Genomic DNA, 12870 nt, shown 5'->3' on the forward strand with positions numbered 1-12870 from the left:
TGCTCTTCAGAAATGGATTTTGACATGGTTTCTGTGTGCCACAGCTTCAGCCACAGAGTTTTGGTCAACTACAGCCTGGTGCATTTTATACCAAAAACACTGCCTTAATACAATTTCTTGTTACTAGGTTCAGAGAAGGAATAAAGGAAAGAGATGAACAATCCTAATTTTTTCTATTCACTTGCCAGAGAAAACAACAACCTGCACGTGCACAAGGCGGGGCTCTCTCATCGCTCACTGTTCTGATTTTAACATATAAATCTTCCAATGCCAAGATTACAGGTAGGAACATAAAGATACTGGTTTATCTTTTTTTGAGTTAAATAATTGCTTCTCTTTCTTGCTGTGAAGCCAACCTGTCAGTCTTTTTTAAAGAAAATTTCACTGTATTTGTTACACCTTAAAAGATTAATAAGATGTGGATAATTATTAGAAGCCATATATTCTTTTCCCTTAATATAGAAAAGCATTAATTCTTCTGCATAGATATAGGAAGCAATTTATTTTTATTTTGTAACATGACATGCAACAAGAGAAAGAAATTGGAGTCATAAAATTGGACAAACAACATGAAAATATACAAAATAAGGCAATCTATCAAAATATTTAACTCTCAAATTGAAAAAAAATGGAAAATATTTTGATATGTAATTGTGCATAGTAAACTTGTATATATTATTTATGTAAGTCAAATTCAAAATACCAAATTTATAAAATAAAAATTTTAAATACAGTAAAGCACAAAAACTAATCTGGACTATGAAATAGAATGCTGTATCTGCATGAATAATTTATTTGGATACTAGCCAGCTAGTATGGTAAAGTAGCATTTATTTCTAAATTCATCTTGCAATAATTATGTTCACACATTACCTCAAGCATTTTACAAAATTCATTTTTGAGAAATAAAACAGATAATTATTCCAGATGTTAGTACTGCCATGTATGTATAGATTACTGTGGCAATTTAATTATTGTTGTTCCAATTCAAAACACCATTTTCTATCAAACACGCTTATTGAGAATTTAAATCAGAAAATGGTAGCAGATGAACTAAAAGTGAATTCACTCAATATGCCAAATTTTTTGTGCTCACAGCAGGCTCGCAGCTGTTAATATTTACTCAACAGTTACCACTGCTTTTATCTCCCAAATGAATATTAATAAAACCAAATATTAACTGTGCATATTTGTGCTGTAAATGACTTTTAATCCATGAAACAAAAAATAACATGTATAGAAGGTAACAGAGTATACAGTATCTAAATAACAAAAGTCCAGCCTGGTTTTGTAAAAGCAGAACACAGGCTGCAAATTTGACAGATTTGATTCATATTTTCTTACATTGCTAGATCACACAAAATCCCCAGCGTGCAGTGGAATTGCCATTGTAATCCCTCTATGCAGTATTATGTAAAGGACAAAGCAGTACAGGAAACCTTGCAACCACTACCAAATTACTGCATTCTGTTTCTTCTCATAATTATGGTCAGGTAATTCCATTGCACTGGTCAGTCTATTCTGAGTAAGCAATTATTAAGATGTAGAAAGAGAAGCTCTAGATTAAAGCTGACCTAAAACCTATAACAAGGTTGAGAACTTAACGAATCTGAGCACATTGGCCTGGAGCTTGGAGATCCCAAATGCCCATGCCCTGGTCCTCTTTTAGAGAAACTTCCTTCTACAGGGACTGTAAGATGCAGTACAAATTCGCTCATCCCCGATTTGAACAATTGTTTTTATTACAAGGGCAGGGTGTGAATCTGCATCTTTGCAAATCTTTGCATCTTCAAGTGCTTGATTTTCAGGTATAGCAGATAAATATTGTTATTTAGTAACCTGTGAGCTGTGGATGCCTGTTAAACAGCTGCAAGGTATAAACACCAAGGACAATTCACCCTGTGTTTAAATTATCATGGAATTACCACACGGCAGGAATGTCTTGGTAATTTGACCTTACCTCGTCTGGCTTGGTGATGCATTTCCCTTTCCCTGAACATGGGAAGTTGTCTGGATGGCTTCCCACTGGCATGCAGGTACTCACTTTCACCACCACAGTCAAGCGTAGAGCCACAATGCACTTGGTAACGGAATCATTCAAAAAACCTTAAAAAAAAAAAAAAAAAAAATAAATTCTTGTTATATGACAAAATAGGCCAATATTGTTAATGCTCTGCAGCTAGACAAACAAATAAAACTGATTTGAAATAAACTGTCAGCTAAGAGCAAAATTTCTCATACTTAATACGCACCTCTCCGAATGCAAGGCATGTAAATACAAGTTAAAACACAGTTTGAAGACAAACCTCCTTATATTGACTAAAAAAAGGAAGGCAGAATGGTGAAACAGATCTACTGCCAGAGCTCAAACCTACATTTTTAAGTTTCAAAATTAAATGCTTTTGCCTGTTACTTTTTGAAAAGTTAAAAAATATATTTCCCTAATTTCTTTAATGACAAGGAACACTAAAATAATTTTTTTTGTGGAGGAATATGTTTAAATGAATTCATAAAAGTTACTTTCAGAGCTAAAAAGCATCCAGATTCATTACATTGGTAAAAGATGGAGAAACCCTTTGGCTCTGTTTTTTATGAAGTTTGCAAGATTATACTTATACCACCTGACAGCATTTCTTTGTGTATTTGCAATGCAAGTATTATTGAATGTCTGATCTGGTCTTTCTATAAGCTGATATAGCAAGTAGAGATGAACTAAATATGGAAATAGGAACACTGATCTCTGGTTAGCACCTGTATTTGCATGGAATGAAAAAAATTGTGGTTGGTAGCTACTGAAACACATCGGAGCATAACAACATCACTATCACACATATTCCGAACAATTTATCTGAAAAATAAAAGGACAACAGCAAAGATAAAATGGGGCACATACACAGCCTATGACATATGGGATAAAGTCAGAGTTCATGTCAAAATCCACAGCCCCTGCTCTGGTACTTCACTTGTGCTTGAACTGACCTGTTCCAGCACAGATTAGACTCCTGGACCAGAGCCCTTCCACATGTGGCATCAATTGGTTGTTTTGTTTGGGGAGAATAAATGTGCACTGACATGAGAATGTGTGTTTGGTATACTGTATACACTGTATGCAGAATTTATGCATAAAAAAACACCAAAGATCCTTCCATGGATTGTCAATCCTTGACTTCACTCTCCTTCATGTAGGTAGACTCCAAAGGGTCTAAGACTGTAGTGCTAGAATGGAATGTTGCAGGCACAGAACCGTTCTATGATTCTACTTTCCTTTAGAAAATATAGAGAGAATTTAAGCCAATTCAATCAAAACCTGATCTTTTAAAAAATAAATAACCCTCATTTTAAAAAGAACAATGCTAAATAGATGCAGTGTATGACATAGAAGGTTTTTTCTTAGATTTTCCACTTCAAATTGCAAAATCCATTTACAGCCTAAACCTCTAAGGAGCTTCAAAGATGCAGTTCAGCTTCTTGCCTCATAGACTGGAGATAGCACAACATTTAGTCAAGAGAAAAAAATTAGTAAAACAAAATATTTTTAATGAACAGGAACAAACAAAATTTTATGAAACAGAATTTCAAGTGAATTCTTTTTCAGAACAGCTGCTAAGTGTTACTTACATTTTGCATATGGAAGTGTCAAGCATGACTAATCCTACAAATTCCACACAAAATCATGTGGAAGACTTTCATTCTTTGTTCTTCAGTTTTAGATTTCATCTTTTAAAATGCTGCATCCCTTCAGCTATTAGTTGTCTATTATCTCCAAACCCTACCTTCAATCAGGAAAATCTCATGTCCTACATAGACATCATTGGCTTGAGTACAGCCTCTACAAGTTAGCTGAATGTTCTAAAGGATCAGAAAAAAAAACATATGTATTGGGTATAGTTCCAAATGCCTAATGGTCTGTTTTGGCTAGTGAAGATTATTGTAATCTGATGACCTCTTCAAAGCAAGCCAATTTATTTTGGCCTCAATACATACCCCATTTTTACCCATCTGTTCAAAGATGCAGCCAGAATTTTTCTTTAACAATTGAATGCGATTGTCACTGGCAGTCATGCAATTATATGTGAATGCTTGGAAGAATGTGATATTTAGAAAATGTCTTTAGGTTCACATTTCCTTGTCTGAAGCAGATTGTTACATATTCTTCAGGACAGTTCCCTAAAGAAATATTAAATCAACCTTCTTTGTACTTTGAATCTTGTTACTATTTTGGTATCAAAAGCCCTTAGGCAAACCACTGAAAAAATCATTATTCTCTCTGGAATGCCACACATTTTCCTGAAATTTCTAATTATCTCACGTAATTTGTAAATACTAGCAAAATATAAACATGGGTATTTATTTTCACTCTATAGAAGTTGCATACAACTTTCTGAGATCTCTAGGTTTTAAGGCTAAAAGAAGCTTGTCTGGCCATCTAATTATAACACCCTGCTTAACTCAGGTCATAGCACTTCAATTAATTCCTTCCCCAATTCCCATAACATCAACTGAAGTAGAGTGAGTTTCAAGTTCTATTTTTAACTTCTAGATGGGAGAATAATTTTGGAACCATATTTACAGCTACTTTCATCTCAGGTCTGGGGAAAAATATTACAGCAGTTTATACCAAAAGGTAATTTTGTTCAGTTCAACCTTGCTGGCTTTCTAAAGCCAGTTAAAACATAATGGCATTAAAGCATTTTTAGTTGCAGAATTCAGGGTTGAATTATTTACAGTAATATTGCAGAAACGATTCTCAAGCCTAATCAATCATAATGTGATGTGAGTAGTCATTTATATTGCAGAGGAGGCATTTTCAAGGTTTTTGCACACATATTTGATAGTCTGGGAAATGCCTGCATAATTTCCTTGGCAGAATCGTGGTAAAATGCACTACAGTTCGTTCCACCCTGGAAGTTCCACACACATATGTCTGGGAGCACAGAGTATGGATGCTCCTGTTTCACCCACATCAAGGAAGTTAAGGATGAGAAATAAGGAATAAAGTCAGACTAAAAGATGACAGGGTTATCATTAGGTCCAGATACTTTCAGTACTCAAACATTAATTGAGTCTATGCTTTCTAGATGACACAAACTGATTTTCTTCCCTCACAAGCCCCGTTTGTGCCATACCCTCCTAAGCACAGCAGTCTGAGGTCAGCAAGCTGGTCCACAATGGACAGTCAAAACAGGGAAGACTGAAGGTAACAGACCACCAAGAAGGTTACCATATTGCACATAATGCTAGCAAAAGGCAAAACACTTCACTAGAAATCATTCACTAACTCTTGGTATGCACCCAACATGCTCTGACACACACCGACGCCTTTTGCATTTGGCTGAAATGTATTTCTCTGTATTCTACACAGCGGATATGGGTATTCCAAAGATATTCACCTTTGGTTGAAAGGGTAGATTATCCTTTTAGTTCCAATTCACAGAAGTGTAGATGTAGTGTTTGAGTTCACCTAAAGCTTTCTTGGATGAGTGAGAATGACTGCCAAGGGGGTTGGGCGCTCACAACAAAGTATCAGTCCTCAAGTTTTGAACTTACTTTTAGCCTGGTTTCCCAAGGAAATGACACAGCAGTGGGATGTCTATCAGTTTCCATCTGTTCTCTTTTTCTCTCTCAACACTTTCCCACACCAAAAGCTTTTGGGGTCAGTAGTCAACTTCAACATTTTGCTAAGTGTAGTTCTCAAAGACACTAAGTGCCTACAGCTCTCCTGCACAGTAAGCAGCCCTGGCACCAAGGGCATTGGTAAGTCAAGATGGTAGGGAAACAAAAAAAGGTCCCCAGAATAAGGGGATGTAAATTCTCCACCCCATCCTGCATGTACAGTCAGGTATTCATTATCTGGAAAATGGGAAACTGAGATATAGTTAAATGGAAGAAAAACAGATCTCATCAGTCCTTCAGAATCAAAGGAGCATCACTTGGTGTGCCTGAACCACATCCTCAGTTCTTGTCATGCAGTAACACAGTGAAGGGATGATACTTCCAGATCAGATTTCAACTTCTAGAAAAAACACTGCTGTTATCAGAGCATACTGAGCATCCTTTATAAACCTTACTGGTCCAGGATAGAAGTTACATAAGTGTATCTGATAGTTCATCCACAGATGATGGAAAGTCATAGAATTAACTTAAACTGTAAGAGAGTCCAGAGGAATCTTCTGTTTGACGACATCTCCCTCACCACAAGAAAAAACGTTATCCAGCAGGCTAAAAAAGAATGGTCAGTATGCTCAACCTCTTTTTTTATGGCCATTGAACTTTGCACACAAAACACGTAAAAGAAAGGAAGCTAGGAAAGAAAGAAAAATATATTTTTATTACAGTACCTACCAAAAAAGAAAAAGGAATACCTGAATTCCAGTTCTTCCTCCTAAAATGTTTGATGTCCAAATTTTATCCATTTTATCATGTCCATGAATCGTGTGATATAGCTAACATTCAATACTATGAAAATTACTATGAAAACAGAGGTCTATACTAATCACCACCATGCTCCAGTGCCTTTTTGGATCAAAGTATGAAGCTGGAAACTTATTTTAACTATATGAACCAATTTCCCTCTGTTATGGCACCGCATATTACAATCTCAAATAGTTTTCCATCTAACAAATCTAAGCAAGCTCAATCCTTCTCTTGTTCATACAAGTCATGTTCAACTCATTTTAGAGAGCTAACAAGTGAAAAAGCACAAGATGTTCTCATGATGCCCTTAATTCTAAAAATTTATCTTTGCATGTTGCAGTACTAGAGGCCTGCTTTTGATTTACAGATGAACATACATTTACTTCCCTTTCCATGACACTAATACTCAGGGTCATCAAGGCCTACCAATCCCCTCAGGAACCTGACACCAATTCTGTGCTATAAAATATGAAAAATGGGTCAGGAATGCTTTCCTAGTTTGCCTCAGGATGATTATTGTACATAAGAAGATGAGAAGTGAGAAGCAGGTAATCAATGCCATTTGCAATCTTTGATGCAGTACATCAGTGCCATCAGCGCTGTACAGAACATCTGAGATCGCTCTCTAACGATGCTGCTAGGCAACATAGCATCTGGGGATACAAAAACACAGCTGCAATAGCAAAATTGCTACTTTGTCCACAAATAGCACTATTTATAGGTGGCACAAATCTCCCAAATTCTATATAGATCAGCATGCTTACTGTGCTTACTGTGCTTCATTCACAGAAGCCTTGGTCAGATACTTCTTTTGAACATATATATAGATTCTAATGAGAATCAGTTTAAGAACTGTTTCAAATATTTTATTTTTCACAAGCTCACATGAAACAGCAATTTAAAGATTTTTTCTTGGGAGGAGACTGAAAACATGGCATTCATTGTCTCCTCCAAATTGCATTCATAGTCACAGTCAGTTTTTAGGTGGATGTGCTTTCTGCCTTCGCTACCAACAATGAAGACAGCCTGGGCTCCCAAAATCAAACAATCTTCTCAGGCATAACCACTAAAAAGTAAGATGCTGCTGCTCAAGTTACATCTCAGTAACAATACTACAGTTCTACCAGAGGCAGATTGACAATGATAGTGTTACACTGGTGTAAGAGAAAGCAAAATCTGGGTGTCAGAAAATTATTACCAAAACTTTGGGAAGAAACAGCACACAGCTTGCCCTCCAAGCTGGAGCTCAGTTTCACAGGACTGGTAATAAAAATGTATTTATGAACTGAGCAAACCAGTTGAATTCACTTAGCATAGCAAAGTCCCATGTTCCACTAAATTTCCTCTATAACAAATGTCAATTTTTAAATTTCACTGTTACTTAAACAATTATCCAACTTAATAGCTTGACTGGACCAAACCCCATGAATAGAATTATGAAACAGTCAGCTAGCAGGCGTACAATTACTCTTACAAAGCCACTTGCATTCAGCTTATTAAGGAGCTGTGGCAGTAGCTTAAAGTGTGACCTTCTCCCACAGCTTCAAGGATGCTGCTTATGGTCCAAAGTAATGGTGAAAGCCCAGCAAACGGTGACAAGACTATTCTTCTAAAAGATTTCCTGTATCACAAATTCCCAGTATATCTTTATTTGTCAGAATTTCAGCCAAGTTTCCAAGCTGGCAGAGAACTATTTGGGCCCAAATGTAGACCAGCAGAATCCTTGATTCCACACTTTGCAAACGCAGTTAAGTGTGGTGGAATACAAGTGGTGTAGCTGGGACAGCACTGAAGTCCAGAAGCTGGGATGGCAAGGTTGGCTAGGATATATCTGTAGTGACTGGTTCAACTGAGAGGCTCTATCAGTGGCTACCCTACTTTTAAATACACATTACAGTATGTTACACTACTAGCTGAAGATCTCAAAGCATTTTACAAGCATTATTAAAATGTGTCTCACACTGGTACACTGCACGATGTACCAGTTATGCACTGGTATTCCACAGACCGGGTTAAGCAGTCTGTCCAAAATCTTATCATGCAAACAACCATGTGATCTACTTAGAATAAATATCTTGATTGTGAATTGATCACAGAGTCATATTTGAAGAAAGAGAAATCTTAAAATTAAAGAAACATACCAAAGGTATTTCACCAAACATTAAAAATTTGAGTAGATGAAACTCCACAGACAGACTAGAAAAATAATTTCCCATTGTTACTTGCTAGAAACAATAGTGAATAAAAATTAATTTTGAATAATTTACTGATTAATTAAAGATTACTCTAAACAGTAAAAATTATTTAAAAGCTAGCTTAAAACACAATACAATATATGAAAATAGTAACTAGTCTGATGTTTACATCTACTTATATGTGAGATGAGGTACATGCAACTTGATCCTAAAGGACGGGATATTTATTTTATCATATTTATAAGGATACCCTTTCTTATATAGGCCAACAGCTTTCTTCAGAACTATTTGGATTTCAGCTGAATGTTATATTTCTTTGCCTTACGAAGCAATCTTTTAAAAGAAATCATTGAAATTAACACTTCACTGTGCTTTTCTCACTGTTCACATTTTGCTGCTGCTATTGTTTACCAAAAGGTCGTTTTCTGCAAGGTTAGCTCTTGTGCCCAGAGAACCCCAGGGAAATGTTCAGTTGAGCGCAATGCTCAAATCTGCGGACAATAGGGCCCTTCCAGGCAAATTTCACAGTTCAAATGAGAACCCCACTAACTGGAGCGGTTGTCACCAACTCCCCCCAGCGAGGCCGCCTTGCACAAAAGGAGAGCAGTCACGCACACGGACAGAGGTTCTGCACATCAGCTGGGCACAAGCACTGCCTGAACACTCCCAGCACGGCGTGTGCGGGGCACCGAGATTTCATCTGCTCCAGAGAAGGAGGGCTGAGTCAAGTGACTGCAATATGCCACGGGCTGGGAGCTCGCACACTCAGCTGGCACGTGGCAACTGGGTGAAGCTAGAGTGGCTTGATCACGTGGCTTTCAGGGAATTCAATTCACACATCTCCTATTATGAAGTAAAATTGTCCTATTTAATTTTTTGCTTAAGTGAAAACAATTTCAGGATGCAGTAAATTGCTTTCTTTAGACAGAAATATGTGAATGTTTTAGCAGCCTGCCCAACACAAAACACATCTCAAAGCCCCAGATACAATTTGCCTCCTAATCAGAAATCCTGTTGTCAGATAAAGAGTTAGAAAATACCAATTTGTTTCAAAATATCTGTCTATAGTATATTTTTTCACATAGTATTTTTACACTGTTTCATTTTGCTTATTCAATATAGCTGCACTAGTATTGGCGTTGACCACTCCTTAATGCATGATGAGATCTTGCAGGGAGACCTATTGAAAAATCAAAGAACAACAGAAGAATAAACAACCCCTCAGGGCAGAGTTAGAAAAGAAAATACTTTGTTGCATTTGAAAGACAGGACAGCATTTTGGATTGGAAAATATTATCCTTCCTGACATAGAACCATATGTCTCCCCCACTTATTAAAAAGCAGCAGATATCTTGTACTTCAGAAGCCAAGCATTAATTTTCCTTTTTAAGCGAAGCATCAAAAAGTTTCGTGAAATTCAAACAAGCTGCCTTAGAGGTGTTGGCATTTGAATGGCATCAGTACTCTTCATCTCACCACAAAGATGCTAGAGCACCTATTTTCAAGTGAGTTTGTGCAGCTAGCAATTTTATTTAAGGAAATACTTTTGAAACACTTGATAATTATAGCTTAAAGCAGCTAATTATATTGTATTGATCTAAAAGGTTGGGCATCTTGGAGAAAAACAGATGACATGCCAAGTAATGTCAACTGACAGGTCTACATCAGTTTTTGTTTGCCGTGATGAAAATAAGCATTAAAATTTAAAGGCTGTGTTGGAGGATTTATTTTCTGTTCAGATAAAAATATTAAATCATATTAAATGTTAAACTTTCCACCTTATTATCTGCAAGGTCTTATCTGAGAAATAGCAATTTTGCTTATAAATGTCTTCCTTTGATTTTATAAGTAGACAATAAGCTAAAAAGCTAATGTAGCAAGATCTCATGAAAGCTGCTTTTTAAGCCGCACCTTTCATTCCTTATAAGCAGCTGCTTAAGCAGCATCGTGGAAGTGCTAAATAAAGCACAAATCTAAAAGCAAGTAGTTTCAAGCTATTTTAAAGCATTTTTTTACAATTTTATACAAACTTTTCTATTTTATTATCTATGGGGAAATGGAGGCAAAATACTAATGCCCAACTGTTTGTTTTACTATTTTTCTGAAAGAGTTCCAACCATTACTGCTTCAGCTCTGGGCACACTGGGGCAGAAAAGCAATTTTTCCAGCATTTTATCATGAAAGCTGATAAGAAGAAGATCTTTTTTCAACAGAAATAATATCCTAATAGACATGCTAAAGACCTGAAAACATAATTGTGTTTTTTAATGTTGTTAGGAGAAAGAAAGGAAGTAGGCTGCATGCACACAGAGTCAACCACCTCCACCTTCTACATTGGAGGCCCAAAGCCTCCAAATAAACACTTCTTAAAACTAAGTAATAATTACACAATAATCATATAATATGATATTTATATTTTTTATATATATATATATACACACACTATGATATAATATATATATAATATAATCATATGCACTTTTGCATTGGTATGAAAAGGGAAATAGTATGAAGATGTGTCAGGGGAGGTTTAGGTCGGATATTAGGAAAAGATTTATCATCCAGAGGGCAGTTGGGCGCTGGAACAGGCTCCCCAGGGCAGCGGGCACAGCATCAAGGCTGACAGAGTTCAAGAAGTGCTTGGATAACACTCTCAGGCACAGAGTGGGATTTTTGGGGTGCCTTGTGCAGGGGCCAGGAGTTGGATGATCCTCATGGGCCCCTTCCAATTCAGTATATGATGATTCCATGAATCATTACTCAATCTCCAAATTCATTAAAAAGAAGCTATGGTTATTTTGTGTCCTAGCGGTTAACTGGGCCATTAAATATGATCTGCTATCTGTACAGCCACACAGGTGTGTATATGTATCAGTTCTCCAAGCAGACTGGAAACTGTGTGAAATTAGACTGCAAGTCTGCCAGCCACAGGTGTACCTTTGGATACACCTGAAGCACAGATCTGTTGCCTTAGTAAACAGGTATATTAATTTAGCACCGGGATAAATTAACTGACTCGTGCAGAAGCAGATGGTGTACAATCACTGTAAAACTTCTAAAATGTGAGCATTAAAAAAAAAAAAAAAATGATTTTATTCTACATTGGGTCGGGTTTTTTCATTATTTTGACAGCACCCTATGTTCTCAAAATTAATGTTTCAGTTCTCAGAGTGTGATAGCTTGCTTGGATTAAAGGGATCTAAGCAACAAATCATAAAGGATTTTTGTGGGAAATGCCATACAAGCTGAGAATGTCCTTCAAAGTCCTTTAAAGGCCTTTTTTATTTTTTAAAGAAAAATGTTAATGCATCGTTTTTTCTCAAGACGGCTATTATGTAATCAATTCAGTAAATCTTCTACATTTATGACAATCTTGTATAGAAAAATATATACACTTTCCAAAATCCAGTATATTATTCCCTGAAAGAGGGAAGTGCACAATGCTGTGTAGATTAGATTTCCCCCAAAACACACAGCAAGCAGCACTTTCAACTCATCCCAGAGATCCTTAGCTGTAACCCATTAGCATTCATGAGAACTTCTGAAAGACTCCTCCACCAACTGACGGTGCATCAGGGAATTCTTATCTCACTTTTGCAGACTTGTAAAATGTATTTCATCTGATTTCAATTTTTCAAGATATATTGCAATGAAGAATACGTGTGTGACTCTAACAACGTAAAGTTTTGCAGTTAACTCATTCTCAAATGTTAGTCTAGTACCGTTACTGCAAGCATGAATATATGAAGATCCAGAAATAAAACAAATACTGATGAGACATTTTATAAATATCATATATAGTTTATGCAGGAATCACTCATTAACTTCAGAGAACATTGGGACAAAGAGTATGAATCTAGAAGTCTAATTAATGGAAAGCCTGACTTTTACTTCAACGACGTTTTTAATGTTGAACCTTTAATTTCCATCTCTTATTTAAAGCCACTATTTAATCCCTCCTGCTTCCCTTTCTCACTGTTTCTTTCACCAATCTTGATGCCCACCCATAGCACTCCACTGAAATGATATTAAAAACTTTTCCTTTTCAGAAATGCCCTTGATTAAACACCTTTTATTTAACTCTTGGTTTCAGAAGAAACATTGTTGCTGCAAACCAGGAGCAGAGACTAACCCTCACCTGGCTTGTCCTACAGACCAACCACCTGGTGACCACCTCTGTCTAGCAGTAACCTGGCACTGAAAGCACCAGCACCTTGGCATGGCCCATGTGCTTCATCCTACTCCTAATCCACACAACTCA

General features: G+C 36.6%; 1 protein-coding gene across 1 annotated transcript in view; it reads right to left on the reverse strand.

The window, feature by feature from the left end:
• DNER (delta/notch like EGF repeat containing) overlaps positions 1–12870 on the reverse strand; it is a 114153-nt gene that overhangs the window by 37610 nt on the left and 63673 nt on the right. The window contains exon 5 of the mRNA XM_040074686.1: positions 1961–2106. Within this exon, the coding sequence (XP_039930620.1) occupies positions 1961–2106 (146 nt within the window). The remainder of the gene's footprint in view (positions 1–1960; positions 2107–12870) is intronic.

Source organism: Hirundo rustica, chromosome 10 (assembly GCF_015227805.2).
Source record: "Hirundo rustica isolate bHirRus1 chromosome 10, bHirRus1.pri.v3, whole genome shotgun sequence".
NCBI lineage: Eukaryota > Metazoa > Chordata > Aves > Passeriformes > Hirundinidae > Hirundo > Hirundo rustica.